Raw genomic sequence first — 27955 nt, 5'->3', positions numbered from 1 at the left:
CTATGAATAAATAATTCACCTATAATCTGTTCAACTGCAAATACCATAAGGACAACACACATCCTATTATGGCAGACTAGCCTACTACCATAATGGGATTCCTATTATGGTAGTAGTCTACGTTTCATTTTACGAAATCTCTAAAAGTCTTCAGTTTCATTTATCCTCTTTTTCTTTCTCCCCAGTCAAGAATCCACTTGAACGCTCCTTCTTTTCTCATTGGTGTGTCCTCCTATCAATCAAGCCGTTGAGCAGTGTTGCCATGTCCGTTTATTATAAGCGACTTTGGGATTATCTTTCTGTAAAGTTGCTTGTAAATATTTGTGTTTTTTGGGGCTTGTTTCTAAAGTGTAGTTGTTTATTTTGGCTTGTTTCCTAATGTTCTTTAAATCAGTGGTTCTAAAACATTTTCAAGTCTGCGGACCCCCCCATCTGAAAACATTTGATGCCAGGGACCCCCATTCAAGATTTGTGTTGTTAAAATGTCAAATAGTTTTCAAGATGTTTTTGAAAATAGCAGATTTACAAGCTCACAATGCGTCGCACCGCAACATGTTGTGAGCTTGTAGATCTGCTATTTTGAAATAGCCAATCAATGTATATGTTTAAAGGGCTTTGTGGGCTTGTTTTACCTGGTTGATTGTTTCTCTCTCAAAACCTGGCAACACCGCAGCTGAGCCAATGTAATTTTATTGGGACTAAGGGGGTTGCCACATCGTGATCCTATTTAGGACTTCCGTCGCAACAAAGCTTATTATCCTACCTACATGTTGTTTAATCTTTCTCTTGTCTGTGATAGTGCGACGGATCAGACCCAACAGGACACTTAAAGGAGCGTTCGCCCATAGAGGTATGTCATTTTGTTCAATTTATCTGCATTGAAATGTATGCTATAAACGATGCAATCTTGATTAATCCAATGCTATGGTAGCGTTGCATGTCTGCATTACTGAAGATGACTTAATTAAAACATGTTGGTGGTCTTGGCGTTACTGCTTAATAATGTAGGGTAAGATAAAAAAAAATCAAATGAGCATGTCGCGATAAACTGTTAATACAATCCAGGGATCGCAGATGTGTATTTGTTGGTCGTGACTCGCAGCACAGGCCTATATACTGAAGTGGTAACGCGACTGTTTCACATCCCGCATACTTTGCAAGTGTCTTCTTGTGTACCGCAGGAAGGGGAAAAAAAGAAGGCAAAGGTTTTTATCATCATGGCACTGGACGGATGCGGCCAGCTATGCAAATATGTCCTCATCATTTTCAACATCTTTTTCGCTGTAAGTATAGCCTACAGTTGATCTGGTGTAATTGAATTACAGGCCTACACCGTGTTTGATTTGGAACGTATAGTATGGGGAGGATTTTTCTTTTTTCTTTCTCGGTTAAGTTCATGCTGAGTCCAACCAGAGACATTCCATCGCCCCAGGCGTTGTTGTCGTTTTTGCTTTAATGTGGATTTCTAAAAACACTGCAATGTTGAAGATACCGTCCATAAGTTATCCTTGTAAGCACCGGTAGGCTATTATTGGGGGGGGGGGGGCAAAATCATGTTTTCAGCACATTCAGCACCTTGGACAGCGACCAGGGGTCATCCTTCAGTAGTGGGGTTGAGCGCACCCACGCATAGTTAGGCACTAGGCCAGGAGACCTGCATTCCATCTGGAAACATTGTTCCACTTCCCCTTTCCGCTTACATTTAACATTGTAATAGTTCTAGGCAATGAAATCCTCTGTTAGTTTGTAAACTTTCTCTACGACTACAATTTACATTTGTTGCAGTACATGACAGCCTATTTAAGTGTCTGTATGGCACAATTGTTTAATATGGACGTTTTAATTTCTTCTCACCTTTGTTTTGATGTTCGTAACACGAATGTGGTTTCATGTCCTGTTTGGCAGGTGGTGGGGTTTGCTATGTTGGCTCTTGGCTTGTGGCTGAGATTCAGCAATGACACCAGAGGCTTTTTTGAAATAGATATGCTCAACACAAGTGCATTTGTCATTGGTGAGTTCATCTTTGCTATCATTAAGATTTAATTTCATGGGATATTATCTCCTGTCTCCAGAAAATGAAACAAACTGACACTTCTCAGCTCAAGGCATTGACCAATTGTCTCTTTCTTTTGCTGTCTTCATATAACAGGTGTGACTGTACTGATTTCACTGGGTTCGGTGATGCTGGTTGTGGTTGCCTTCGGAGACTTTGGTGCCTGTAATGAGAATCGATGTGCCCTCCAAGTGGTGAGAGAGAAATTATCCTCTTCCTATAGTAACACTCTGTTGTGAATTAAAAGTAATCCTCTATTAAGAGTGGGAAGTGGACATTCAGTTGAATTACTTGTCTGTAAGCCAGCAGTGATCTCAGACAACAAGATCACATGATGAGTTCTAAAGTGTATTAAGCACATACAGAGCATGTGTACATTTGCAGAGGTGGCTGGAAGAATTGAAATGACTGATAGATTTAGACAAGGATTGGACAGGAACTGACTGTGTACTGCATACAGTCCTGTGAGTAAGGGAAAGCTTACCTTATATATTTGATGTTCTAATAAGCAGATGGGTTCTACTTCAAGAGTGAGAGATCCTGTATGTTTGGGTGTGCAGTATCTTTGATAAAGTGGAGTGCATGGCATTACCAGAATATATTTTGCAGTATATACTCATGCAGCTACTATAATTAATCAGTATAGCTCTACAGATACTGGGGTGCAGGTCAAACCTCCAAAATATTACACAGTTTTGATGTATGTTCTTCTGCACAATTGCTACATATACATTGGTTTATAGTTAAATTAGTGACTGTTTCACCTGAAGATAAATGGTGTTTTTTGAGCTAATGTCGTTTAGCTCTCCTCTGTCCATTCCACTATCTCTCATCCCTCTGTACTCAGCCATTTTAATGTATGTTTGCAGGTTATTCAAAGAAATACTGACAATAGCGAATTTGACATGTTTTACATTATAATGAAGTATGGTTTTCCAAGGAGTTAGAGCGGTATGATAATTATGTGCTACATTTCCTGCTAGTCTTCAGACAAATCCTGTCTTCACCTGCATGGGATATCTCACTAGATAAGCTCCTCTGCTCTATTCCACCTCCACACAAAACAAATCAGTCAGGGGTATCAGAGAGTAATGGTTGCAATGTTCACTGGTGTTTCTGTGAGGTGAAGTGATGTGTAGCAGTGATTTAAAGACGTGAATGGTTGACCTGGGTAAATGTAGTGGGTCTGGAATGGATCAGGGCCCTTCGAAAGTCTAAAACACAACACTGTTATAAAGCCAGCCAGTAAAACACAATACCAAAAATATAGCTGCAAGCAGCGATAATACGGGGCCAGTGAATAGAGAGAGAGAGAGACATGGAAACGGAATAGATTGGAGAGAGAGAGAGAGTGACATGGAAACAATAGATTGATGAGAGAGAGAGATGGAAACATAATGGTTTGATTGGACATCTCAACCTACTGCCATTAACAGGATTCGAACTCTCAACCTTCAGACTAATAGGCTGCAACACTACCTATAGTGCTATAGCTTTGTACAGGCTGATATTGTCTGTTGAAGATCATAAACTCTTGCCTTCTTTCATGAACCAAGCCCCTGTTTCACTAACACTAAGATCACTCGTTCACAAACCATTTACCAATGAAGAAATTGTACATCTCCTCAGAACCAAAACTAGTGAAAGTAGCCGATCTACAAGCTCACAAACCATGAAAAGTTGTGAGATTGTAGATCAGCTATTTTCAGAATGAAGTATGTCATACGTTGAAAAAACGTACTCTCAAATAAGCATTTCAGGTTATCTTTACCATTTGCACATGTATTCATTGATACAGTCATGTTGTTTGCAATTCAACTTAATTTAAGTCTGCATCAAGTGAGGCTTGAACTGGCGACCTCGAGATTGTGAGGCATTCATTTAAGGGAGACGCCATTGGCCCAACAGACAAGTAACTGTGAAAAAGGAGATCACACAGATGATACAGTTTCACGCAAATAGCTGAAAAATCCTGGGTTTAAGTGTTTTTCAAACTGCTCAAAATTGCGGACAATCTAAGGGCGGAGCTTAATGGTCAAATCGATACGTGTGTTCCTCATGAGTCAAGGCACATGTGTAAGCAAGTTTCACGACTTTCGGCCAAACGAGGCATGACTTATGCCTGTTTAAAGTCTGCCTTTTCAAAAAATTGCTATAGCGCCCCCTTTTGGCCAATTGGAGTGAGATTGGTTTCAGTGATATTTGGAATGACCCTGTACATTTCTGCAAAGTTTCAAAGAAATGTGAGTCTGCATGTATGTTTTAGGCACAGATGAATAATTTTCATAAAACTCTAATAGTTAAAATCTATCTCCTCCTGGGATTTTTGAGCAATCTGCACGAAACGTTTAACACTTGAACTTTGGACCACTGCCTACAAAAATTTCCAACGGATTTTCCATAAGTGAAAAAATGCAGAAGTTAGGAGCCAATGACTGTTTTACATATAATTCAAAATGGTGGGCGATCTAAAGGTCAGAGGTCAAAAGTCAGACCACAAAAGTTGTCGGGCATGAAGAGACGCATGTGTATATCGAAGTTTCATGGTTGTAGGTCAAACAGGGCATGAGTTGTACCTGTTCAAAGTTGGCATTTTCAATTGAGTGCTATAGCGCCACCTTTTGACGAAAGATTGTGAGATTTATTTCTTGACAGTTTTTCATGACCATCTATCATATGGCCGAGTTTCGTAAAAAGCGACAGCACGGTTAAGCCAGAGCTAAGATTAGCCTTCAATTGAGAGGGAGCGAAAAACAATTATCAATATAGCTGCAAGCAGCGATAATACGGGGCCAGTGAATAGAGAGAGAGAGAGACATGGAAACGGAATAGATTGAAGAGAGAGAGAGTGACATGGAAACAATAGATTGATGAGAGAGAGAGATGGAAACATAATGGTTTGATTGGAAATCTCAACCTACTGCCATTAACAGGATTTGAACTCTCAACCTTCAGACTAATAGGCTGCAACACTACCTATAGTGCTATAGCTTTGTCCAGGCTGATATTGTCTGTTGAAGATCATAAACTCTTGCCTTCTTTCATGAACCAAGCCCCTGTTTCACTAACACTAAGATCACTCGTTCACAAACCATTTACCAATGAAGAAATTGTACATCTCCTCAGAACCAAAACTAGTGAAAGTAGCCGATCTACAAGCTCACAAACCACGAAAAGTTGTGAGATTGTAGATCAGCTATTTTCAGAATGAAGTATGTCATACGTTGAAAAAACGTACTCTCAAATAAGCATTTCAGGTTATCTTTACCATTTGCACATGTATTCATTGATACAGTCATGTTGTTTGCAATTCAACTTAAATGAAGTCTGCATCAAGTGAGGCTTGAACTGACGACCTTGAGATTGTGAGGCATTCATTTAAGGGAGACGCCATTGGCCCAACAGACAAGTAAAGTGAAAAAGGAGATCACACAGATGATACAGTTTCACGCAAATAGCTGAAAAATCCTGGGTTTAAGTGTTTTTCAAACTGCTCAAAATTGCGGACAATCTAAGGGCGGAGCTTAATGGTCAAAGTGATAGATGTGTTCCTCATGAGTCAAGGCACATGTGTAAGCAAGTTTCACGACTTTCGGCCAAACGAGGCATGACTTATGCCTGTTTAAAGTCTGCCTTTTCAAAAAATTGCTATAGCGCCCCCTTTTGGCCAATTGGAGTGAGATTGGTTTCAGTGATATTTGGAATGACCCTGTACATTTCTGCAAAGTTTCAAAGAAATGTGAGTCTGCATGTATGTTTTAGGCACAGATGAATAATTTTCATAAAACTGTAATAGTTAAAATCTATCTCCTCCTGGGATTTTTGAGCAATCTGCACGAAACGTTTAACACTTGAACTTTGGACCACTGCCTACAAAAATTTCCAACGGATTTTCCATAAGTGAAAAAATGCAGAAGTTAGGAGCCAATGACTGTTTTACATATAATTCAAAATGGTGGGCGATCTAAAGGTCAGAGGTCAAAAGTCAGACCACAAAAGTTGTCGGGCATGAAGAGACGCATGTGTGTATCGAAGTTTCATGGTTGTAGGTCAAACAGGGCATGAGTTGTACCTGTTCAAAGTTGGCACTTTCAATTGAGTGCTATAGCGCCACCCTTTGACGAATGAGTGTGAGAATAATTTCTTGGTAGTTTTTCATGAGCATCTACCATATGGCCGAGTTTCGTAAAAAGCGCATGCACGGTTAAGCCAGAACTGGCAAAAACAAGTATTTTTCAAACTGCTCAAAATTGCGGAAAATCTAAGGGCGGAGCTTAATGGTCAAATCGATACGTGTGTTCCTCATGAGTCAAGGCACATGTGTAAGCAAGTTTCACGACTTTCGGCCAAACGAGGCATGACTTATGCCTGTTTAAAGTCTGCCTTTTCAAAAAATTGCTATAGCGCCCCCTTTTGGCCAATTGGAGTAAGATTGGTTTCAGTGATATTTGGAATGACCCTGTACATTTCTGCAAAGTTTCAAAGAAATGTGAGTCTGCATGTATGTTTTAGGCACAGATGAATAATTTTCATAAAACTGTAATAGTTAAAATCTATCTCCTCCTGGGATTTTTGAGCAATCTGCACGAAACGTTTAACACTTGAACTTTGGACCACTGCCTACAAAAATTTCCAACGGATTTTCCATAAGTGAAAAAATGCAGAAGTTAGGAGCCAATGACTGTTTTTCATATAATTCAAAATGGTGGGAGATCTAAAGGTCAGAGGTCAAAAGTCAGAGGGTGAAAGTTGTTCAGCATGAGGAGACGCATATGTGTATCCAAATTTCATGGCTCTAGGTCAAACAGGGCATGAGTTGTACCTGTTCAAAGTTGGCATTTTCAATTGAGTGCTATAGCGCCACCTTTTGACGAAAGATTGTGAGAATTATTTCTTGATAGTTTTTCATGACCATCTACCATATGGCCGAGTTTCGTAAAAAGCGACAGCGCGGTTAAGCCAGAACAAAGATTAGCTTTGAATTGAGAGGGAGCGAAAAACAATTCGTAATATAGCTGCAAGCAGCGATAATACGGGGCCAGTGAGAGAGAGACAGACAGACATGGAAACTGGAGAGAGAGAGAGAGAGAGAGAGAGAGAGAGAGAGAGAGAGAGAGAGAGAGAGAGATGGAAACTGGAGAGAGAGAGAGAGAGAGAGAGAGAGAGAGAGAGAGAGAGAGAGAGAGAGAGAGCCATGGAAACGGAATAGATTGAAGAGAGACATGGAAACGGAATAGATTGATGAGAGAGAGAGAGATGGAAACAGAATGGATAGATTGGATATCTCAACCTATTGCCATTAACAGGAATCGAACTCTCAACCTTCGGACTAGGATAAGGATAATTCCTTTTAACAGGTCATTCATGAAAGTCCTTGTGGTCTTGTTTCCAATGAGAACCTGTGAGCAATTAGGGATTAAGAGCCTTGCTCAGGGACAAATTTCATTTCATCGACGCATATGCTGGGATGGCCTGGAATCGAACCTGGGGCAACCAGGGCCTCTGGTTCCCTAGGCGTGCTCACTAACCACCCAGCTATGGCCGCCCCATGATAGGCTAATAGGCTGCAACACTACCTATAGTGCTATAGCTTTGTCCAGGCTGATGTTGTCTGTTGAAGATCATAAACTCTTGCCTTCTGTCATGAACCAAGCCAACACTAAGATCACTCGTTCACAAACCATTTACCAATAGAGAAATTGTATGTCTCCTCGCTACCGAAAACAGTGAAAGCAGCCGATCTACAAGCTCAGAAACACGTTGCTATCTGAAAAGTTTTGAGATTGTAGATCGGCTATTTTCAGAATGAAGTATGTCATACATTGAGAAATCGTACTCTCAAATAAGCATTTCAGGTTATCTTTACCATTTGCACATGTATTCAATGATACAGTCATGTTGTTTGCAATTCAACTTAAATTAAGTCTGCATCAAGTGAGGCTTGAACTGGCGACCCTGAGATTGTGAGGCCTTCATTTAAGGGAGACGCCATTGGCCCAACAGATAAGTAACTGTGAAAAAGGAGATCACACAGATGATACAGTTTCACGCAAATAGCTGAAAAATCGGGTTTAAGTGTTTTTCAAACTGCTCAAAATTGCGGACAATCTAAGGGCGGAGCTTACTGGTCAAAGAGATAGATGTGTTCCTCATGAGTCAAGGCACATGTGTAAGCAAGTTTCACGACTTTCGGCCAAACGAGGCATGACTTATGCCTGTTTAAAGTCTGCCTTTTCAAAAAATTGCTATAGCGCCCCCTTTTGGCCAATTGGAGTGAGATTGGTTTCAGTGATATTTGGAATGACCCTGTACATTTCTGCCAAGTTTCAAAGAAATGTGAGTCTGCATGTATGTTTTAGGCACAGATGAATAATTTTCATAAAACTGTAATAGTTAAAATCTATCTCCTCCTGGGATTTTTGAGCAATCTGCACGAAACATTTTACACATGAACTTTGGACCACTGCCTACAAAAATTTCCAACGGATTTTCCATAAGTGAAAAAATGCAGAAGTTAGGAGCCAATGACTGTTTTTCATATAATTCAAAATGGTGGGCGATCTAAAGGTCAGAGGTCAAAAGTCAGACCACGAAAGTTGTCGGGCATGAAGAGACGCATGTGTGTATCGAAGTTTCATGGTTGTAGGTCAAACAGGGCATGAGTTGTACCTGTTCAAAGTTGGCACTTTCAATTGAGTGCTATAGCGCCACCCTTTGACGAATGAGTGTGAGAATTATTTCTTGGTAGTTTTTCATGAGCATCTACCATATGGCCGAGTTTCGTAAAAAGCGTATGCACGGTTAAGCCAGAACTGGCAAAAACAAGTATTTTTCAAACTGCTCAAAATTGCGGAAAATCTAAGGGCGGAGCTTAATGGTCAAATCGATACGTGTGTTCCTCATGAGTCAAGGCACATGTGTAAGCAAGTTTCACGACTTTCGGCCAAACGAGGCATGACTTATGCCTGTTTAAAGTCTGCCTTTTCAAAAAATTGCTATAGCGCCCCCTTTTGGCCAATTGGAGTAAGATTGGTTTCAGTGATATTTGGAATGACCCTGTACATTTCTGCAAAGTTTCAAAGAAATGTGAGTCTGCATGTATGTTTTAGGCACAGATGAATAATTTTCATAAAACTGTAATAGTTAAAATCTATCTCCTCCTGGGATTTTTGAGCAATCTGCACGAAACGTTTCGTACTTGAACTTTGGACCACTTTCTACAAAAATTTCCAACGGATTTTCCATAAGTGAAAAAATGCAGAAGTTAGGAGCCAATGACTGTTTTTCATATAATTCAAAAATGGTGGGAGATCTAAAGGTCAGAGGTCAAAAGTCAGAGTGTGAAAGTTGTTCAGCATGAGGAGACGCATATGTGTATCCAAGTTTCATGGCTGTAGGTCAAACAGGGCATGAATTGTACCTGGTCAAAGTTGGCATTTTCAATTGAGTGCTATAGCGCCACCTTTGGACGAAAGATTGTGAGAATTATTTTTTGATCATTTTTCATGACCATCTACCATATGGACGAGTTTCGTAAAAACCGACAGCGCGGTTCAGCCAGAACTGCGAAAAGTGGCAGAAGAAGAAGTGACAGAATAATGCGAATAACAATACGTGTCCAGAGCAGAGCTCTGGCCCCGTAAATATAGCTGCAAGCAGCGATAATACGGGGCCAGTGAATAGAGAGAGAGAGGGAGACATGGAAACGGAATAGATTGAAGAGAGAGAGAGTGACATGGAAACAATAGATTGATGAGAGAGAGAGAGATGGAAACATAATGGTTTGATTGGACATCTCAACCTACTGTCATTAACAGGATTCGAACTCTCAACCTTCAGACTAATAGGCTGCAACACTACCTATAGTGCTATAGCTTTGTCCAGGCTGATATTGTCTGTTGAAGATCATAAACTCTTGCCTTCTTTCATGAACCAAGCCCCTGTTTCACTAACACTAAGATCACTCGTTCACAAACCATTTACCAATGAAGAAATTGTACATCTCCTCAGAACCAAAACTAGTGAAAGTAGCCGATCTACAAGCTCACAAACCATGAAAAGTTGTGAGATTGTAGATCAGCTATTTTCAGATAAAGTATGTCATACGTTGAAAAAACGTATTCTCAAATAAGCTATTTCAGATTATCTTTACCATTTGCACATGTATTCATTGATACAGTCATGTTGTTTGCAATTCAACTTGAATTAAGTCTGCATCAAGTGAGGCTTGAACTGGTGACCTTGAGATTGTGAGGCATTCATTTAAGGGACACGCCATTGGCCCAACAGATAAGTAACTGTGAAAAAGGAGATCACACAGATGATACAGTTTCACGCAAATAGCTGAAAAATCCTGGGTTTAAGTGTTTTTCAAACTGCTCAAAATTGCGGACAATCTAAGGGCGGAGCTTAATGGTCAAATCGATACGTGTGTTCCTCATGAGTCAAGGCACATGTGTAAGCAAGTTTCACGACTTTCGGCCAAACCAGGCATGACTTATGCCTTTTTAAAGTCTGCCTTTTCAAAAAATTGCTATAGCGCCCCCTTTTGGCCAATTGGAGTGAGATTGGTTTCAGTGATATTTGGAATGACCCTGTACATTTCTGCAAAGTTTCAAAGAAATGTGAGTCTGCATGTATGTTTTAGGCACAGATGAATAATTTTCATAAAACTGTAATAGTTCAAATCTATCTCCTCCTGGGATTTTTGAGCAATCTGCACGAAACGTTTAACACTTGAACTTTGGACCACTGCCTACAAAAATTTCCAACGGATTTTCCATAAGTGAAAAAATGCAGAAGTTAGGAGCCAATGACTGTTTTTCATATAATTCAAAATGGTGGGAGATCTAAAGGTCAGAGGTCAAAAGTCAGAGTGTGAAAGTTGTTCATCATGAGGAGACGCATGTGTGTATTGAAGTTTCATGGCTGTAGGTCAAACAGGGCATGAGTTGTACCTGTTCAAAGTTTGCATTTTCAATTGAGTGCTATAGCGCCACCTTTTGACGAAAGATTGTGAGAATTATTTCTTGATAGTTTTTCATGACAATCTACCATATGGCCGGGTTTCGTAAAAAGCGACAGCACGGTTAAGCCAGAACTAAGATTAGCCTTGAATTGAGAGGGAGCGAAAAACAATTCGTAATATAGCTGCAAGCAGCGATAATACGGGGCCAGTGAGAGAGAGAGAGACAGACAGACAGACATGGAAACTGGAGAGAGAGAGAGAGAGAGAGAGAGAGATGGAAACTGGAGAGAGAGAGAGAGAGAGAGAGAGAGAGAGAGAGCCATGGAAACGGAATAGATTGAAGAGAGACATGGAAACGGAATAGATTGATGAGAGAGAGAGAGATGGAAACAGAATGGATAGATTGGACATCTCAACCTATTGCCATTAACAGGAATCGAACTCTCAACCTTCGGACTAGGATAAGGATAATTCCTTTTAACAGGTCGTTCATGAAAGTCCTTGTGGTCTTGTTTCCAATGAGAACCTGTGAGCAATTAGGGGTTAAGAGTCTTGCTCAGGGACAAATTTAATTTCATCGACGCATATGCTGGGATGGCCTGGAATCGAACCTGGGGCAACCAGGGCCTCTGGTTCCCTAGGCGTGCTCACTAACCACCCAGCTATGGCCGCCCCATGATAGGCTAATAGGCTGCAACACTACCTATAGTGCTATAGCTCTGTCCAGGCTGATGTTGTCTGTTGAAGATCATAAACTCTTGCCTTCTGTCATGAACCAAGCCAACACTAAGATCACTCGTTCACAAACCATTTACCAATAGAGAAATTGTATGTCTCCTCGCTACCGAAAACAGTGAAAGCAGCCGATCTACAAGCTCAGAAACATGTTGCTATCTGAAAAGTTTTGAGATTGTAGATCGGTTATTTTCACAATGAAGTTTGTCATACATTAAAAAAACATACTCTCTCCAAGAAGCATTTCATCATTACCTTTAACAGTTGCACATGTATTCAATGATACAGTCATGTTGTTTGCAATTCAACTTAAATTAAGTCTGCATCAAGTGAGGCTTGAACTGGCGACCCTGAGATTGTGAGGCCTTCATTTAAGGGAGACGCCATTGGCCCAACAGATAAGTAACTGTGAAAAAGGAGATCACACAGATGATACAGTTTCACGCAAATAGCTGAAAAATCCTGGGTTTAAGTGTTTTTCAAACTGCTCAAAATTGCGGACAATCTAAGGGCGGAGCTTACTGGTCAAAGAGATAGATGTGTTCCTCATGAGTCAAGGCACATGTGTAAGCAAGTTTCACGACTTTCGGCCAAACGAGGCATGACTTATGCCTGTTTAAAGTCTGCCTTTTCAAAAAATTGCTATAGCGCCCCATTTTGGCCAATTGGAGTGAGATTGGTTTCGGTGATATTTGGAATGACCCTGTACATTTCTGCCAAGTTTCAAAGAAATGTGAGTCTGCATGTATGTTTTAGGCACAGATGAATAATTTTCATAAAACTGTAATAGTTAAAATCTATCTCCTCCTGGGATTTTTGAGCAATCTGCACGAAACATTTTACACATGAACTTTGGACCACTGCCTACAAAAATTTCCAACGGATTTTCCATAAGTGAAAAAATGCAGAAGTTAGGAGCCAATGACTGTTTTTCATATAATTCAAAATGGTGGGCGATCTAAAGGTCAGAGGTCAAAAGTCAGACCACGAAAGTTGTCGGGCATGAAGAGACGCATGTGTGTATCGAAGTTTCATGGTTGTAGGTCAAACAGGGCATGAGTTGTACCTGTTCAAAGTTGGCACTTTCAATTGAGTGCTATAGCGCCACCCTTTGACGAATGAGTGTGAGAATTATTTCTTGGTAGTTTTTCATGAGCATCTACCATATGGCTGAGTTTCGTAAAAAGCGTATGCACGGTTAAGCCAGAACTGGCAAAAACAAGTATTTTTCAAACTGCTCAAAATTGCGGAAAATCTAAGGGCGGAGCTTAATGGTCAAATCGATACGTGTGTTCCTCATGAGTCAAGGCACATGTGTAAGCAAGTTTCACGACTTTCGGCCAAACGAAGCATGACTTATGCCTGTTTAAAGTCTGCCTTTTCAAAAAATTGCTATAGCGCCCCCTTTTGGCCAATTGGAGTAAGATTGGTTTCAGTGATATTTGGAATGACCCTGTACATTTCTGCAAAGTTTCAAAGAAATGTGAGTCTGCATGTATGTTTTAGGCACAGATGAATAATTTTCATAAAACTGTAATAGTTAAAATCTATCTCCTCCTGGGATTTTTGAGCAATCTGCACGAAACGTTTCGTACTTGAACTGTGGACCACTTTCTACAAAAATTTCCAACGGATTTTCCATAAGTGAAAAAATGCAGAAGTTAGGAGCCAATGACTGTTTTTCATATAATTCAAAATGGTGGGAGATCTAAAGGTCAGAGGTCAAAAGTCAGAGTGTGAAAGTTGTTCAGCATGAGGAGACGCATATGTGTATCCAAGTTTCATGGCTGTAGGTCAAACAGGGCATGAATTGTACCTGGTCAAAGTTGGCATTTTCAATTGAGTGCTATAGCGCCACCTTTGGACGAAAGATTGTGAGAATTATTTTTTGATCGTTTTTCATGACCATCTACCATATGGCCGAGTTTCGTAAAAACCGACAGCGCGGTTCAGCCAGAACTGCGAAAAGTGGCAGAAGAAGAAGTGACAGAATAATGCGAATAACAATACGTGTCCAGAGCAGAGCTCTGGCCCCGTAATAAGTTACCTTGACTAAACACCACATTTGATTTTCAAGAGTCGTAGTCCTAAATAATCAGAATTCACCTGAGAAATGTTCAGTTAATTCTTAAGAATAGTTTCAAAGGGCTTAAAACGTTTAGGTGAATGACATAAATCTAAATGGACAAATGTTTTGTTAGCTATTGTTGTTTTCATATAATCTCTTTAATTAATCAGTAATAAGCAATTACTCACTAAATGGTCTTAAAATCAGGAGGTAAAAGGTTTACTTGTTTTGCAGTAAGTTACAGTAACTGTAACTTCTGGAAACATGCAGACACCCTGTGATTTGATCCTCTTGTGGCTCTGTAACCCACTGAAACGCAGCAGTGGAAACCTGATCTATGTCAGGAGATGGTGTGGAATGCAGGGTGATCCTGCTTTTGGCTCTGTAGTTCTACCTCTGCTCAGGTCCCCATATCCCTAACATTCATGCACTCTGACCCTTTCTCTTCATTTGAGGCATGGTGTGCTTATGTTTTATTCAACCAGTGTTTGTATAGGCCTACGTATTGCTGATGTTTTTCTCTTATAAAAGGAAAAATGCAAGTTTTGTGACAACAAAGCCAAAATTAGTGTGAATGAAAGGGGTTGCCGCTGCTCACAGAGCTTACTTTTCAAAAATAGCATTTCCGCATAGCATTAGTCTCACGTTTCTTGGTGTTACATTGTTTTGCCGTCATACCTCTCATGTCCTAGAGGGGTTTCAGGCAGTGCCCACTCAGTCTTTGTGGGGACTCACTCCCGTATAGACATCCCTAAAGAGTTTGGTTGCACATTATTTGTAAGGGGTTGTATATTTGATGGCAGCTTTAATAAATCATCAGACCTGGAGATTGATCCAGTGAGCCAGTTTTCCCCTGATTAATAGTTTAGAATTCCAGCATTTATTCCACTACATGCACAGGGATTTCATGTTCCTGGCTATATTGTACCAATCCAATCATCTAATAAAGCAGCGCAATGTTTTTCAGTTAATAAAATAGAAACAAGGCCATTTTCTCTTATAGAAATATAATGCAGGCAAGTCCATTTTGTATTTGCAACACAGCAATACATTTGCACTTTGTGTACAACACAATCCACTATGTGCTGATGGAAGCCACATAGGACCTCAATAAATGTCATAAATCTATCCCTAGTCCATTAGCTGGTCCCATTACTTCTTCTAAGACATGGCAGCCTTATTGAGAATCTGAAACTGCCTTCAGGCTGAGCTGGTATGACTCACAGAAATGGACTGGGAAAGTACCTAGCAGCCCCACCACAACAACCATCTCTCTCACCTTCCATGGTTTATGAGGTGCTTCACTCCCATAACATCACTTTCTCTTATTCAATTTAGCAACAGTTTAAGCAGTCAAAACTACATTTAGGGACTACATGATGAACTACTACATGATGAACCCTAGTCAACAAACAACAAAATGGTCACGTAAATAGAGTGCAAAGAAAAACTAGAATCTAGGATACCAGGTAAACATCAAACCTAGCATCTGTCTAAACAAGTATCTTAGCATTTGTGGTCAAGCAAACAGTATATGTCTATCTAAATTACATATGTAAACAAGTAACCAACATATATCTGCCTAGTATAAACAAGCATGAATCAAATCAATTAGGCTGAAAGAAGGGATGCAAGGATAGAGGAGTGCAAGGGGGTGAGGTAGAGTCTAAAGAGGTGGGTTTTCAGACTGTGACTGAAAACGGGGAGTGAGTCTGCAGTCCTGCCTGAGAGGGAAAGGTCATTCCACTGCCTGGAAGCCAGGAGGGAGATGAGTCCAGGACATTTGGAGTATTGGCCAGGGTGTTCTGGGAAGGGAACGAACAGAGACAGAACAGTGAGCACCGGTAAAAGGGCGTGGGGGTGGATTATGTCCTGAAGGTAAGGGGGTGCCATGCCCTTGATTGCCTTGTAGGTCATCACCAGTGTTTTGAACTGCGGCCAATATCCGGAAGCCAGTGAAGGGAACACAAAAGGGAGGTGAAGTGAACATTTTTGGAGGTTAAAGACCAGCGTTTAATAACATGGGAAATTATGAAACACATCACCTGGTTGCACATTTTGTGAGTGAGGATGACATGTGAACACTTGCTCATTATTTAATGCTTGTTTACCACTACCTTTCAGTTTGCTGTTCTCCTGGGCCTCATGGCTGGGATTGAGGTAGCACTTGGGGTGCTCGCCTACTCCAGAAGTGACGAGGTGAGAAAGAACAAAAGAAAAGTTGGCAAAAGGATGAACAATAACAAAAAATGTCAACTACTAGTACCAGAGAAATCTACCATTGATCTTATTTATCTTCTCATTATATTTATCATAATCTTCACTGTGTAGGTTGGGGCACAGCTGTCAGAGTTCTACAGCAGCATGTATACTCTGTACGTGGCCAACAAAGACCCAGCCAGTGCTGTCACGCTCACGCTCTTCCACAACGCGGTATATACAGCTTACAGTCATCATGCCCTTTTCATGTTTTGCAACTATGAAATTCCCTGGAATTGAAGCTGTTCAACAGACAGTGAACTGACAAAGCGTCTTTGGGAGTTTCCTTGGAGGAACATGCCTAATCTCCCTCCATTTCTCCTCTTTCTCCAGTTCCATTGCTGTGGTGTGGTGGGAGTCATGTTGGATGTGGTAAAACAGACATGCCCCAAACCAAGTGGGATCTGGGAGACTTTCACTATGCCTGTAAGTTCAGACAAGATGCATGCTGATCAAAGCATGCTGCAATAATTTAAGACTAAGTATTTAGTAGTCACAAATCATTGTTACTTGCATTCACAAATCTCAGTTGAAAGCTCAACCAAACCAGTAAGAGATGTGATTTTGCGCAAAGAATAAATAAATTAACAGGTCAGAGGAATAATGCTACATCAGCATTCCTCCTTTGGGCCATTGTGTGAATGTAGGCCTAGATGCAGTGGAGTTCCTGCATCTTGGAGACATTTGGCTTGCTACATTATGGAATTGTCCTACATTTCCCCATATCCAAGGGCCCTGACAAACCCTTCTGTCTCTGTCACCCTACAGGCCTGCCCTGCAGTCATTGCAAGTGCCTTCAAGAGTAAAGCGCCAGTGATCTTGGCCATCTTCCTCATAACTGGAGCTCTTCTGGTAGGCAGTGGAAACGTACAGAGCACTACAAAACATTATTCTACACATAGCAGTACTTTAATACAATTCTATATACGGTATGTACTGTATATACTGTATGAAAATACACAGTATGCAACTCCACTATAGTTTGCAACATATTAACATAAGGGCAACATCCACATTTTTATTTGCATACACTATCACACAACTATCAATGCAACTGTAGTGTCTATGAAAGGCTGCAATTATGCTGCAGTATAATAGACTCATTCCATTGGCATTTTCATGGCTGCATACAATCTTGTCCCATTCCACCCTGAAGGACGGAAGTCCCGCTGTAACAGCCCAAAATATCCCCCCGCCACATTATATCACTCAGTTAATCTGGGGTAGCCTTTTTATATCCCAGGGTATATTCCAGGCTAGCCCAGTTTATACCCTGGGGTATAAAACGGACTATCCCAGAAATTACCACTCTAGTCCAGATTATACCCCCCTTGTATTTTTCATGAATAATGTTTTCAATATAATTATTTTAGTAATAGCTGGTTAATACCTCTTTAGTCCAGATTATTATTAGTTTATGCTGTCACAATAGGGTAGTTATTACAGCAATAATACAGAAATGCTCCCTGGTAGTATTTTGAAATGTAGAATATAAGCAAAAATATAGCTGCAAGCAGCGATAATACGGGGCCAGTGAATAGAGAGAGAGAGAGAGACATGGAAACGGAATAGATTGAAGAGAGAGAGAGTGACATGGAAACAATAGATTGATGAGAGAGAGAGAGATGGAAACATAATGGTTTGATTGGACATCTCAACCTACTGCCATTAACAGGATTCGAACTCTCAACCTTCAGACTAATAGGCTGCAACACTACCTATAGTGCTATAGCTTTGTCCAGGCTGATATTGTCTGTTGAAGATCATAAACTCTTGCCTTCTTTCATGAACCAAGCCCCTGTTTCACTAACACTAAGATCACTCGTTCACAAGCCATTTACCAATGAAGAAATTGTACATCTCCTCAGAACCAAAACTAGTGAAAGTAGCCGATCTACAAGCTCACAAACCATGAAAAGTTGTGAGATTGTAGATCAGCTATTTTCAGAATGAAGTATGTCATACGTAAAAAACTTACTCTCAAATAAGCATTTCAGGTTATCTTTACCATTTGCACATGTATTCATTGATACAGTCATGTTGTTTGCAATTCAACTTAAATTAAGTCTACATCAAGTGAGGCTTGAACTGGCGACCTTGAGATTGTGAGGCATTCATTTAAGGGAGACGCCATTGGCCCAACAGACAAGTAACTGTGAAAAAGGAGATCACACAGATGATACAGTTTCACGCAAATAGCTGAAAAATCCTGGGTTTAAGTGTTTTTCAAACTGCTCAAAATTGCGGACAATCTAAGGGCGGAGCTTAATGGTCAAATCGATACGTGTGTTCCTCATGAGTCAAGGCACATGTGTAAGCAAGTTTCACGACTTTCGGCCAAACGAGGCATGACTTATGCCTGTTTAAAGTCTGCATTTTCAAAAAATTGCTATAGCGCCCCCTTTTGGCCAATTGGAGTAAGATTGGTTTCAGTGATATTTGGAATGACCCTGTACATTTCTGCAAAGTTTCAAAGAAATGTGAGTCTGCATGTATGTTTTAGGCACAGATGAATAATTTTCATAAAACTGTAATAGTTAAAATCTATCTCCTCCTGGGATTTTTGAGCAATCTGCACGAAACGTTTACCACTTGAACTTTGGACCTCTGCCTACAAAAATTTCCAACGGATTTTCCATAAGTGAAAAAATGCAGAAGTTAGGAGCCAATGACTGTTTTTCATATAATTCAAAATGGTGGGAGATCTAAAGGTCAGAGGTCAAAAGTCAGACCACGAAAGTTGTCGGGCATGAAGAGACGCATGTGTGTATCGAAGTTTCATGGTTGTAGGTCAAACAGGGCATGAGTTGTACCTGTTCAAAGTTGGCACTTTCAATTGAGTGCTATAGCGCCACCCTTTGACGAATGAGTGTGAGAATTATTTCTTGGTAGTTTTTCATGAGCATCTACCATATGGCCGAGTTTCGTAAAAAGCGTATGCACGGTTAAGCCAGAACTGGCAAAAACAAGTATTTTTCAAACTGCTCAAAATTGCGGAAAATCTAAGGGCGGAGCTTAATGGTCAAATCGATACGTGTGTTCCTCATGAGTCAAGGCACATGTGTAAGCAAGTTTCACGACTTTCGGCCAAACGAGGCATGACTTATGCCTGTTTAAAGTCTGCCTTTTCAAAAAATTGCTATAGCGCCCCCTTTTGGCCAATTGGAGTAAGATTGGTTTCAGTGATATTTGGAATGACCCTGTACATTTCTGCAAAGTTTCAAAGAAATGTGAGTCTGCATGTATGTTTTAGGCACAGATGAATAATTTTCATAAAACTGTAATAGTTCAAATCTATCTCCTCCTGGGATTTTTGAGCAATCTGCACGAAACGTTTACCACTTGAACTTTGGACCTCTGCCTACAAAAATTTCCAACGGATTTTCCATAAGTGAAAAAATGCAGAAGTTAGGAGCCAATGACTGTTTTTCATATAATTCAAAATGGTGGGAGATCTAAAGGTCAGAGGTCAAAAGTCAGACCACGAAAGTTGTCGGGCATGAAGAGACGCATGTGTGTATCGAAGTTTCATGGTTGTAGGTCAAACAGGGCATGAGTTGTACCTGTTCAAAGTTGGCACTTTCAATTGAGTGCTATAGCGCCACCCTTTGACGAATGAGTGTGAGAATTATTTCTTGGTAGTTTTTCATGAGCATCTACCATATGGCCGAGTTTCGTAAAAAGCGTATGCACGGTTAAGCCAGAACTGGCAAAAACAAGTATTTTTCAAACTGCTCAAAATTGCGGAAAATCTAAGGGCGGAGCTTAATGGTCAAATCGATACGTGTGTTCCTCATGAGTCAAGGCACATGTGTAAGCAAGTTTCACGACTTTCGGCCAAACGAGGCATGACTTATGCCTGTTTAAAGTCTGCCTTTTCAAAAAATTGCTATAGCGCCCCCTTTTGGCCAATTGGAGTAAGATTGGTTTCAGTGATATTTGGAATGACCCTGTACATTTCTGCAAAGTTTCAAAGAAATGTGAGTCTGCATGTATGTTTTAGGCACAGATGAATAATTTTCTTTAAACTGTAATAGTTAAAATCTATCTCCTCCTGGGATTTTTGAGCAATCTGCACGAAACGTTTAGCACTTGAACCTTGGACCACTGCCTACAAAAATTTCCAACGGATTTTCCATAAGTGAAAAAATGCAGAAGTTAGGAGCCAATGACTGTTTTTCATATAATTCAAAATGGTGGGAGATCTAAAGGTCAGAGGTCAAAAGTCAGAGGGTGAAAGTTGTTCAGCATGAGGAGACGCATATGTGTATCCAAGTTTCATGGCTGTAGGTCAAACAGGGCATGAGTTGTACCTGGTCAAAGTTGGCATTTTCAATTGAGTGCTATAGCGCCACCTTTGGACGAAAGATTGTGAGAATTATTTTTTGATCGTTTTTCATGACCATCTACCATATGGCCGAGTTTCGTAAAAAGCGACAGCGCGGTTCAGCCAGAACTGCGAAAAGTGGCAGAAGAAGAAGTGACAGAATAATGCGAATAACAATACGTGTCCAGAGCAGAGCTCTGGCCCCGTAATTATGAAGCCTGTATGAAGCCAAAGATGCTTTCAGTATGTATACAGTGTTTCGCCTTGATTGCGTCTAAACCCTAACATTTAACTTCATTAAAACTATGCCTAAACCTAGCCCTAACTCACAAACACTTTGCCTAACCTTAACCCTAACCTCACAGAAATAATGCCTAAACCTAACCTCAAAACCCTGTCCGCCTGGGCCAAACACCGGGAAGAGAGACTCTCCCGTATGTATACTGCACTTTTAAACAATGCCAACTGGATTATAAATCAATGGAATGGGTCTGTATTGTAGCAGAAAACAAACACTAATATAGAATGATTGATACAGTATGGGGCAGAGCTGCTCTGAGGACAGGAGGGAAAAAAGCACCATAATGTCGACAGGAACAGTAGAGTATGAGCTGCTGCAATACTGTTGTAACTGTGGTTAGAAGGAAGAAGGGCTAGGACAGGATATAGCTGAAATAGGACACCACTGCTAGAACTATAATAGGACACCACTGCTTTCATTTAATGTCTATCACTTAAGTTGATTTTTATAACTCATACCTCCGTCCATGTTTTCTTTTGTACACCCTCCCACTTTTCTCACCCCTCTCCTCCTCCTCCTCCTCATTTCAAATCTGTCCATCCGTCTATACCTCCTTTTAGATGGTTGCTCTGATATGTAGTTTAATCCTCAACTGCAAAATCCGTCGTTCTCTCTCCGCTCCTCAGTACATCATCCTGTCTCATTCCACTCCCGCCAACCCACAACCCCTCTTCCAGCCGACCATGGTTTCCACCTCTTACCCCTCCTATGACCAAGACCCTGTGGTCTTTGCCCCTCTCACTCTGGCTAATATCCCAGTGGTTGAGGCACAGCAATAATTCCCCTCACGCCTCCCAATCTGTATACTCAGTTCTTGTCATCACAGTTTCTGCTGTTGACTCCCATTCAGTCTTCGTTCTTCCATTACTGACATAGAGAATAGCATTTTCTCGTTGCTGAACACATTCAGAGGAGAATAGCATCTTATCTTAACAAATTGTATAACAAGTTAAGGGGATTTGAATCTGGTTACTGCATGGTGGTCTCTCTCTCTCCCATTGCCGTCCTCCACGTTTTTTCTACATTCTCTCTCCGGTTTCATGCATGCTTCTTATACTGTAGGTGGCAGGAAATAATTGCTTTGATAGTGGGTGCAGGGAGACAACACGCATAAACCTTTCTCGCTTCCCCTTACATACTTTCTCACACTGCAGCTGGATTAAACCCGGGAGGTGATAAAAAGGGAGAGTGTTGTTTACTACCACCACACACACACACACCACTTTTACTGCATCCCATTTTCCGCTTAACCCTTTGCTTTGCATCCTTCTCTTTCCCCCCTTGCTGTCCCCATGATAGATCACAGCCCTGCTGTGCACGGCTATACTCATCAGACGGATCAAGAGAGTCCAGCAGCCAGTCACTGCATACTACACTGCAGTGTACTGAAACGGGAAGAGGACATAAAAAGGAGGATGAGCGATGATTTCCCCGAGACCCTAACGTGCCCCTCCCCCCCATCCCTGCCCCCATCGTCACGACTGCTGGACCTCGAGCTGAGCCGGCATAGATATGTTTACAGATTCAATTTTTTTCCATATGCAAACTACTGATAGGTTTATTTTTACCTAGTTATTCTATTTACATGATTTGCTTTGAAACCAGTCTGTGGTTCTGCCACAGATATGTGTAAGATACGTTTATTTTTTACCTTGGTGTTATTTGTTATCGTTGACATTTTTATTTCTTTCAAATCATTCTGTGGTTCTGCCACTAATTTGTGTGGACCCCCCCCCTCCAAAGTATATCAGGTCATTTCTGCAGTGCGGGTTTGACTGAACTGAGGTCCAGAAACATGTTATATCCAGACTTGTCAGCAACGATCACCTCCATCAATCTCTTTTTGTTTTATTTTTAATCATGCTGTGTGGCTGGTGAGATGGATGCCATTCTTAATTAGCCATTATTCTTCTTGCTTGGGAAATGTCACTGTCAGGCAGGATTTGCATACTATCCTGACAGGCCTGTATCTCATGGGGCATGCCATTAGCGATATCTCGAGGATGACAGCAGTCCATCCAGTCTATGATCTATCTCAGCAGGGCAGAATACTGAGATGATGACCTGATGGGCCGCTGTCAAGTTTCCAGCTCCTAAAGACGTCATGAAATGATAAATATGTTATTCACACTTTTAGAGCATATCTGTGGTCATAATGGAGATATAATTAACAATAGATGATTATTTTTTTTTGGAAAGAAAAATATATTTTTATGTATTTTTATGTCAAAAGTCCCTAAAAGTCCAATCTTAATTACTTCCTGACAAACGAAAACGTAGTGCGTGATAACATCAGCAAGCCCTTCATGATTTCATTCACCTGTGTGATTCCCATAGCCAGGCCTGGAATTTCGTCATTTTAGGGGCAAGGCCACTTGGCCTTTGGTGTTGTCAAGGGCACAAAGGCCAATACCAGGGCAGGAAGGCCATCAAATAAAACAATGATTTATAAATAAATAATTTAACTTAAAATGGTTACGGATGATTTGATTTAATTTTAATATAGTACAAGTATCAGTGAAATATAACCTGTTTATTTCACAAAAAGATAATCGCATAATCGTCATAATCATTTCCATGTTGAAAAATGTGGATGGAAATGGAATGGAAATAGCAGATCTACAAGCTTGTAGATCTGCTATTCATGTTTTAAAGTATAAAGTTATTAAATATGCAAGTTATTTGTCATATCTGCCTTGTGCAATTTTAGTTTACGAAGCCTAAAAAGCCAAACAGCAATGTACTTTCTATTCATAATGTTCCAATGTTCAACAACAGAAACACTCATTAATCGCAACAATTAATCATCAAGTAAAATCCTGACAGCTGTTTGTGGTGGATACAAATCACATAATTGTTTAGCAAAGCCAAGCTACTGGACATAATGTCGCTCGCTCCCCCTCGAACATAATGTTGCTCTCGTGACACCCACAATATAAAAAGGTTTATTTTAACGTTAAACAAACAAACAGCAGCTATCTCTCGGTCTCGTGTTTCTCTTTCTCGTCAAAAGTGTCACTTGACTTCGGCTGCATATTAAGCTGCACAAGATTCCCATCGGGCTCGAAATCAAACGTACCACTGGTTGTATGCGAAGTGTTTCACTTGATGTTGTCCAATAAATATGTAGAATCTCAACCACAGACCAACGCGTGTCTAAAGAACGTATTGACAGGAAGATGGCGCAGATGAGAAACCGGTGTAATCAGCCGGGACAGTGCAGGCGGGGCAACAAGGCCTCTGATATTCTGAGGGGCTCACGGCCAGATAGAGGGGCAACGAGGGGCCATGGCTGCCGTGAAATCCCTGCACTGCCCATAGTATATGTTCCTCCACACGCAGCTGTTTCTCGTTTTGGAGACACTGTTGTGAATCTTATTCAAGATGATGGTGCATTGCAAATGTTACCGTTTTAAACTTAAAACAGTATGATATAAAATATGTATCTGAAAACATTTGAGGTGGCATTAACATAAACGGGCTTCGCACTGCCTCCTCTCTCTGCCTCGCAGTGCACTACTGTGGACACTAGGCAGACAGGCAGTGTCGTTTTACATCCCATAACCCGAGGGGACAGTAGACTGCGACTGGCTGAGACACAAGCAGCCACTGTTTGACAAGGATTTTCACAATAAAAGGGTCACAAAAAAGCCATTTCATGACGTCTTTAAGCATGGAATTGGCTTGTTTTACTTTCTTTTTTATAAAGTGAACTTAATCTGTATCATATTCTTCAAACGCAATTTGATCACTTCGAGTTTAACCACATGAACCGTAGCATCCATATTCTGGGATATGCAAAAATAGCATATCTACAAGCTCACAATGTGTCGCAGTGCGACGCATCGAGAGCTTGTAGATCGGCTATTTTTGAGGAAGAGATTTGGCGTAGAGGGAAATACTAGCAAATCTAGTATAGAGCCTGGGGGACCCCGGTCAACTAAATACTGTGTGTATATATATAGGGTTTAAGTGGTTAAACCCCATTTATATAGTTTAGTGAACATTTTTTGTTGCTGCTTTGCATAACGGCGGAATGCTATTTGCACATGCAAAAGGGACCATTTTTACATTTATAATTAGCTATACTATTTAGTATTTGTGTATTATAGGCTTGATATCTGACCTTAGGTCAAATTACTGTCTTGACAGCATGCCTTTGTGTTGGCTGAAATGCTATCTCTCTCATTAGTAGTGCTCAAGTGTTCAGTGGCAGGCAGTTGGCTTTCACATTACACGGCTGGTGTTATATCTGACTGGTGTATTACCGGTATGTTAACTTTTCTTTTGTTCATTGCTCCAGTTGTTTTCTACAGAAAGTGCACCTTTATAATTTTGCTGTTGTGCCATAATTTCAGCTTTAATTTCAGCTATAATTTTGCAACTTGCATTGCGCGAGACAATTGACATTTAAATACCATGTTTCAGATTTGAGTCTATCAGTAAGACCCAGGCCATATGCACAAGCCATGAGGATCAAGGGCCTCCTTGGTTCTTAAGAGTCATTTTCCCATATTCTTTCCACCATCAAGTAGTTACAAGTGAGACTGTTGAACATTGATTGTATAAACACTTCACAAGAAGTGCTTTACAGCTGTGAAGCCAAAATGTTGCCTTCCGACTTCCTAGAAAAGCCAGCATCTAACAAGAGAATCCGTTAGTCTTGTGTGAGAGAGTCAACTGTCACTAAATCACGAATGTTGTGAGATACGTCATATGTCTTGGAGAACCTCCTTGTTTTGAAATGTATACATTGCTTGTCTTCTTGCAAATGTTATGCTACCAACTGGATGACTAATTATAGCATTGCATCTATGGAGTTTATTGTCAAAGAAATAAATATACAAGAGCTTTTTTCACCCTCACCAAGATCTATATGTTCACTTATTTTCAGAAAATGGCTGAGAAAAGCAAAACAAGGACACAATTTTATGAGTTAGAGCACCTTTATTTCATTGCTCAGGTGTCATTATTGGGCCCTAAATAAAAAGGGAAAACATGTGTTACTATACTGTTGAATTCACAGTGAAATCATGAAGACTATAGTATTGTGATAGCGATTAGGTCTTTTCTATCTAGGATTCGACTACTCTTTCTTCTGTATAATCAGTACATTTTTCCAAATTGTAATTTATTATCTATTTTTAGTTTAGTTATTTTAAGCATTTTATTGTCTTATTGTGCTTTACAGACTGGCCTATCTGTATGTAACCACATTTGAAAAGTGCTACATAAAACGTAATTATTGTGGAGTAAAGGGAATGTACAATGCACTAGAAGTTAAATGACATTGGTGTTGGGTTGAACCCACTCACCACTGATGCAGCCAACAGAACAGAGACCATCAGCAGTATCAGCATCAGAGCACACATCCGTTGAGCACAGGAAGTAGATCTGAGAGCAAGAAAACCACAGGTGAGCAGATGGCTGCACTCCACAGGTACAATGACGGAACTCAACCCCCTGCCACCACAATTCATGTTTTTTAAGTCCCGACTTCAAAAGGAAGACTCTCCCAACTTAAACCAGCCTTATCTTGTAAACCTGCGTTATTATGTCACATCAAAGCAAGGAAAAGACATTCACTGGACAGGACATGTTTATTAAGTGGGACATACCTCTAGCTCCCCCAGGTGAGAGTGGTTTACAGTATCCAGGTAAGAGGGACTTCCTGTGGGTGGCGATGGGAAATGGGTGACAGTGAGTCTGAAGATGTGGTTGAGGTGTGTGGGTGGAGGAAGAAGAGTTTGGGAGTCATCATGGCTAGGGCAGCTGACAAAATACAGGGTGAGAGTGCAAGGTTAATTGATTTAAACATACAGTACAGGTGTCCTGCACTGAAAGCAGCAGATCTACAAGCTCACAACGCATTGTGAAATTAGGCATAAGAAATCAAATGAGCTTGACAATTCCTTGAGAGCACTTATGAGGCTGAGAAAGATAGCCTTGTATAATCTGGGCAATGACGTTTAATTCAACCACAGTGAGTGTCTGTGGTTGACAAGTCAGTGGTTTCATTCCAAATTGCTAGTACAATACCTCATTTTGGAGTCAAATTTACCTGGATTTTATCACTCAATATCTCTAATTTAGAGCACACAGTCTGTAAACATGTGCCATTTTAGCAACCAATGTCCTTTTCCAAGTGCCATAATTTGGTTTAATTTTGTTATAAATGTATTGCTATAAATGCTGTTTTCAAATAGATGCTCTAAAGTAACTATTTAAGTCTTAATACAAAATTAAAAAAGCTCTACAGTTTATCCATTATCCATTATATAACATGACCTACCCATCATATATGAGCATCCAGTTGGGATATGGAGTATAAATGTAAGCCAGGCAGTAATCAACCAGGAGTACCAGGTCTGTCTCTGGGGGGTTCAGCAGGCCCACCTCTATGTAGACAGGTCTACCTTGTACAAGGCTCAGTGGCAGATGAGCCTCTGGATGGTAACTGGTATAAGACTCATCTAATAGGACAAACTGATTAGTGTAAGATTATATCATGTCAAATCTGTTCAGCAAGAAAAGAACATTGCAACAACATGGACTGATTATTGAGTTGTCTTTTACATTTGTTATGGTTGAATGCAAATCAACCATGCTCAATGCCTTTGTTGGGGAAGTAATAGTAGTAGAAGGGGTAAAATATAAACTGTGTTGGCTCTACAGCTGAAGTGGCTGAAACCTGAGCTGGAGGGTACGAATGAAAGTTCATTATTCAGATCTAATTTCTATGGGATCATTGAAAGTCAGACTGGACACAATAGCAAATAAAATCATAACGGTACAGACTCACTTCTGTCCAATATTGTCATTTTATTATTTTATTAAACTACTATACCGGTGCCCATCCGATACCCGTTGCACAATACTCTTGTTATCTGATGTACTCGTGGTACCCACTGTCAGCTCCACCACACGCATCGTGTTTTGCTTCACGCCGCCGTTTCGTTTTCTACAGCTTCCTTCACCCATGAGCACCGATGTCGTGCTATTTATTCCATTGCTGCCACTTATATCGGCTAAGCGGCACAAACGTGACAAAGCTCAACCTATCAGTGAAGCCGACAGCTCGGGCTGGCCACAACCCCCAAAACACAGATTAGGTGTGTCCTCCGCAGGACACACCGGACAGACAGATACGGATATCACCTCCCCCACCCCATATTCTAAAAGTTTCTGTTGAACTTCAAACTCTTCTATAACCTGTTCGATTCTGTACCGTATTTCTTCCTGCT

At 40.6% G+C, this 27955-nt stretch overlaps 1 protein-coding gene across 3 annotated transcripts; it reads left to right on the top strand.

Annotated features, from left to right (window-relative positions):
* Positions 1-704: 704 nt before the first annotated feature.
* On the top strand, positions 705-25576 carry cd9r (CD9 molecule related). 3 transcript variants are annotated; one of them, XM_084073067.1, is made up of 9 exons: positions 705-850; positions 1182-1283; positions 1906-2011; positions 2150-2247; positions 15949-16023; positions 16156-16257; positions 16417-16509; positions 16852-16935; positions 22011-25576. In XM_084073067.1, exons 2-9 carry the CDS (start codon positions 1218-1220, stop codon positions 22098-22100), a joined length of 714 nt encoding a protein of 237 aa, XP_083929193.1. In that variant the 5' UTR covers positions 705-850; positions 1182-1217; the 3' UTR covers positions 22101-25576. The 3 variants fall into 3 exon arrangements, with proteins under 3 accessions (XP_083929193.1, XP_083929191.1, XP_083929192.1); XM_084073065.1 differs by having other exon boundaries at positions 21272-25576; XM_084073066.1 differs by having other exon boundaries at positions 1162-1283; positions 21272-25576.
* Positions 25577-27955: the final 2379 nt, after the last annotated feature.

The sequence above is a fragment of the Gymnoscopelus microlampas genome (assembly GCF_963454915.1).
Source record: "Gymnoscopelus microlampas genome assembly, chromosome: 11".
Lineage (NCBI taxonomy): Eukaryota > Metazoa > Chordata > Actinopteri > Myctophiformes > Myctophidae > Gymnoscopelus > Gymnoscopelus microlampas.
Note: the sequence above shows the minus strand (reverse complement) of the source record. Positions and strands in the feature narration are given on the sequence as shown.

Coding starts and splice junctions, on each gene's coding strand:
- cd9r (XM_084073065.1), top strand. CDS start 1,218: ATGGCACTGGACGGATGCGGCCAGCTATGCAAATATGTCCTCATCATT. Junction 2,012..2,149: donor CACAAGTGCATTTGTCATTG/GTGAGTTCATCT, acceptor TTCATATAACAG/GTGTGACTGTACTGATTTCA. Junction 16,258..16,416: donor TCACGCTCTTCCACAACGCG/GTATATACAGCT, acceptor CTCTTTCTCCAG/TTCCATTGCTGTGGTGTGGT.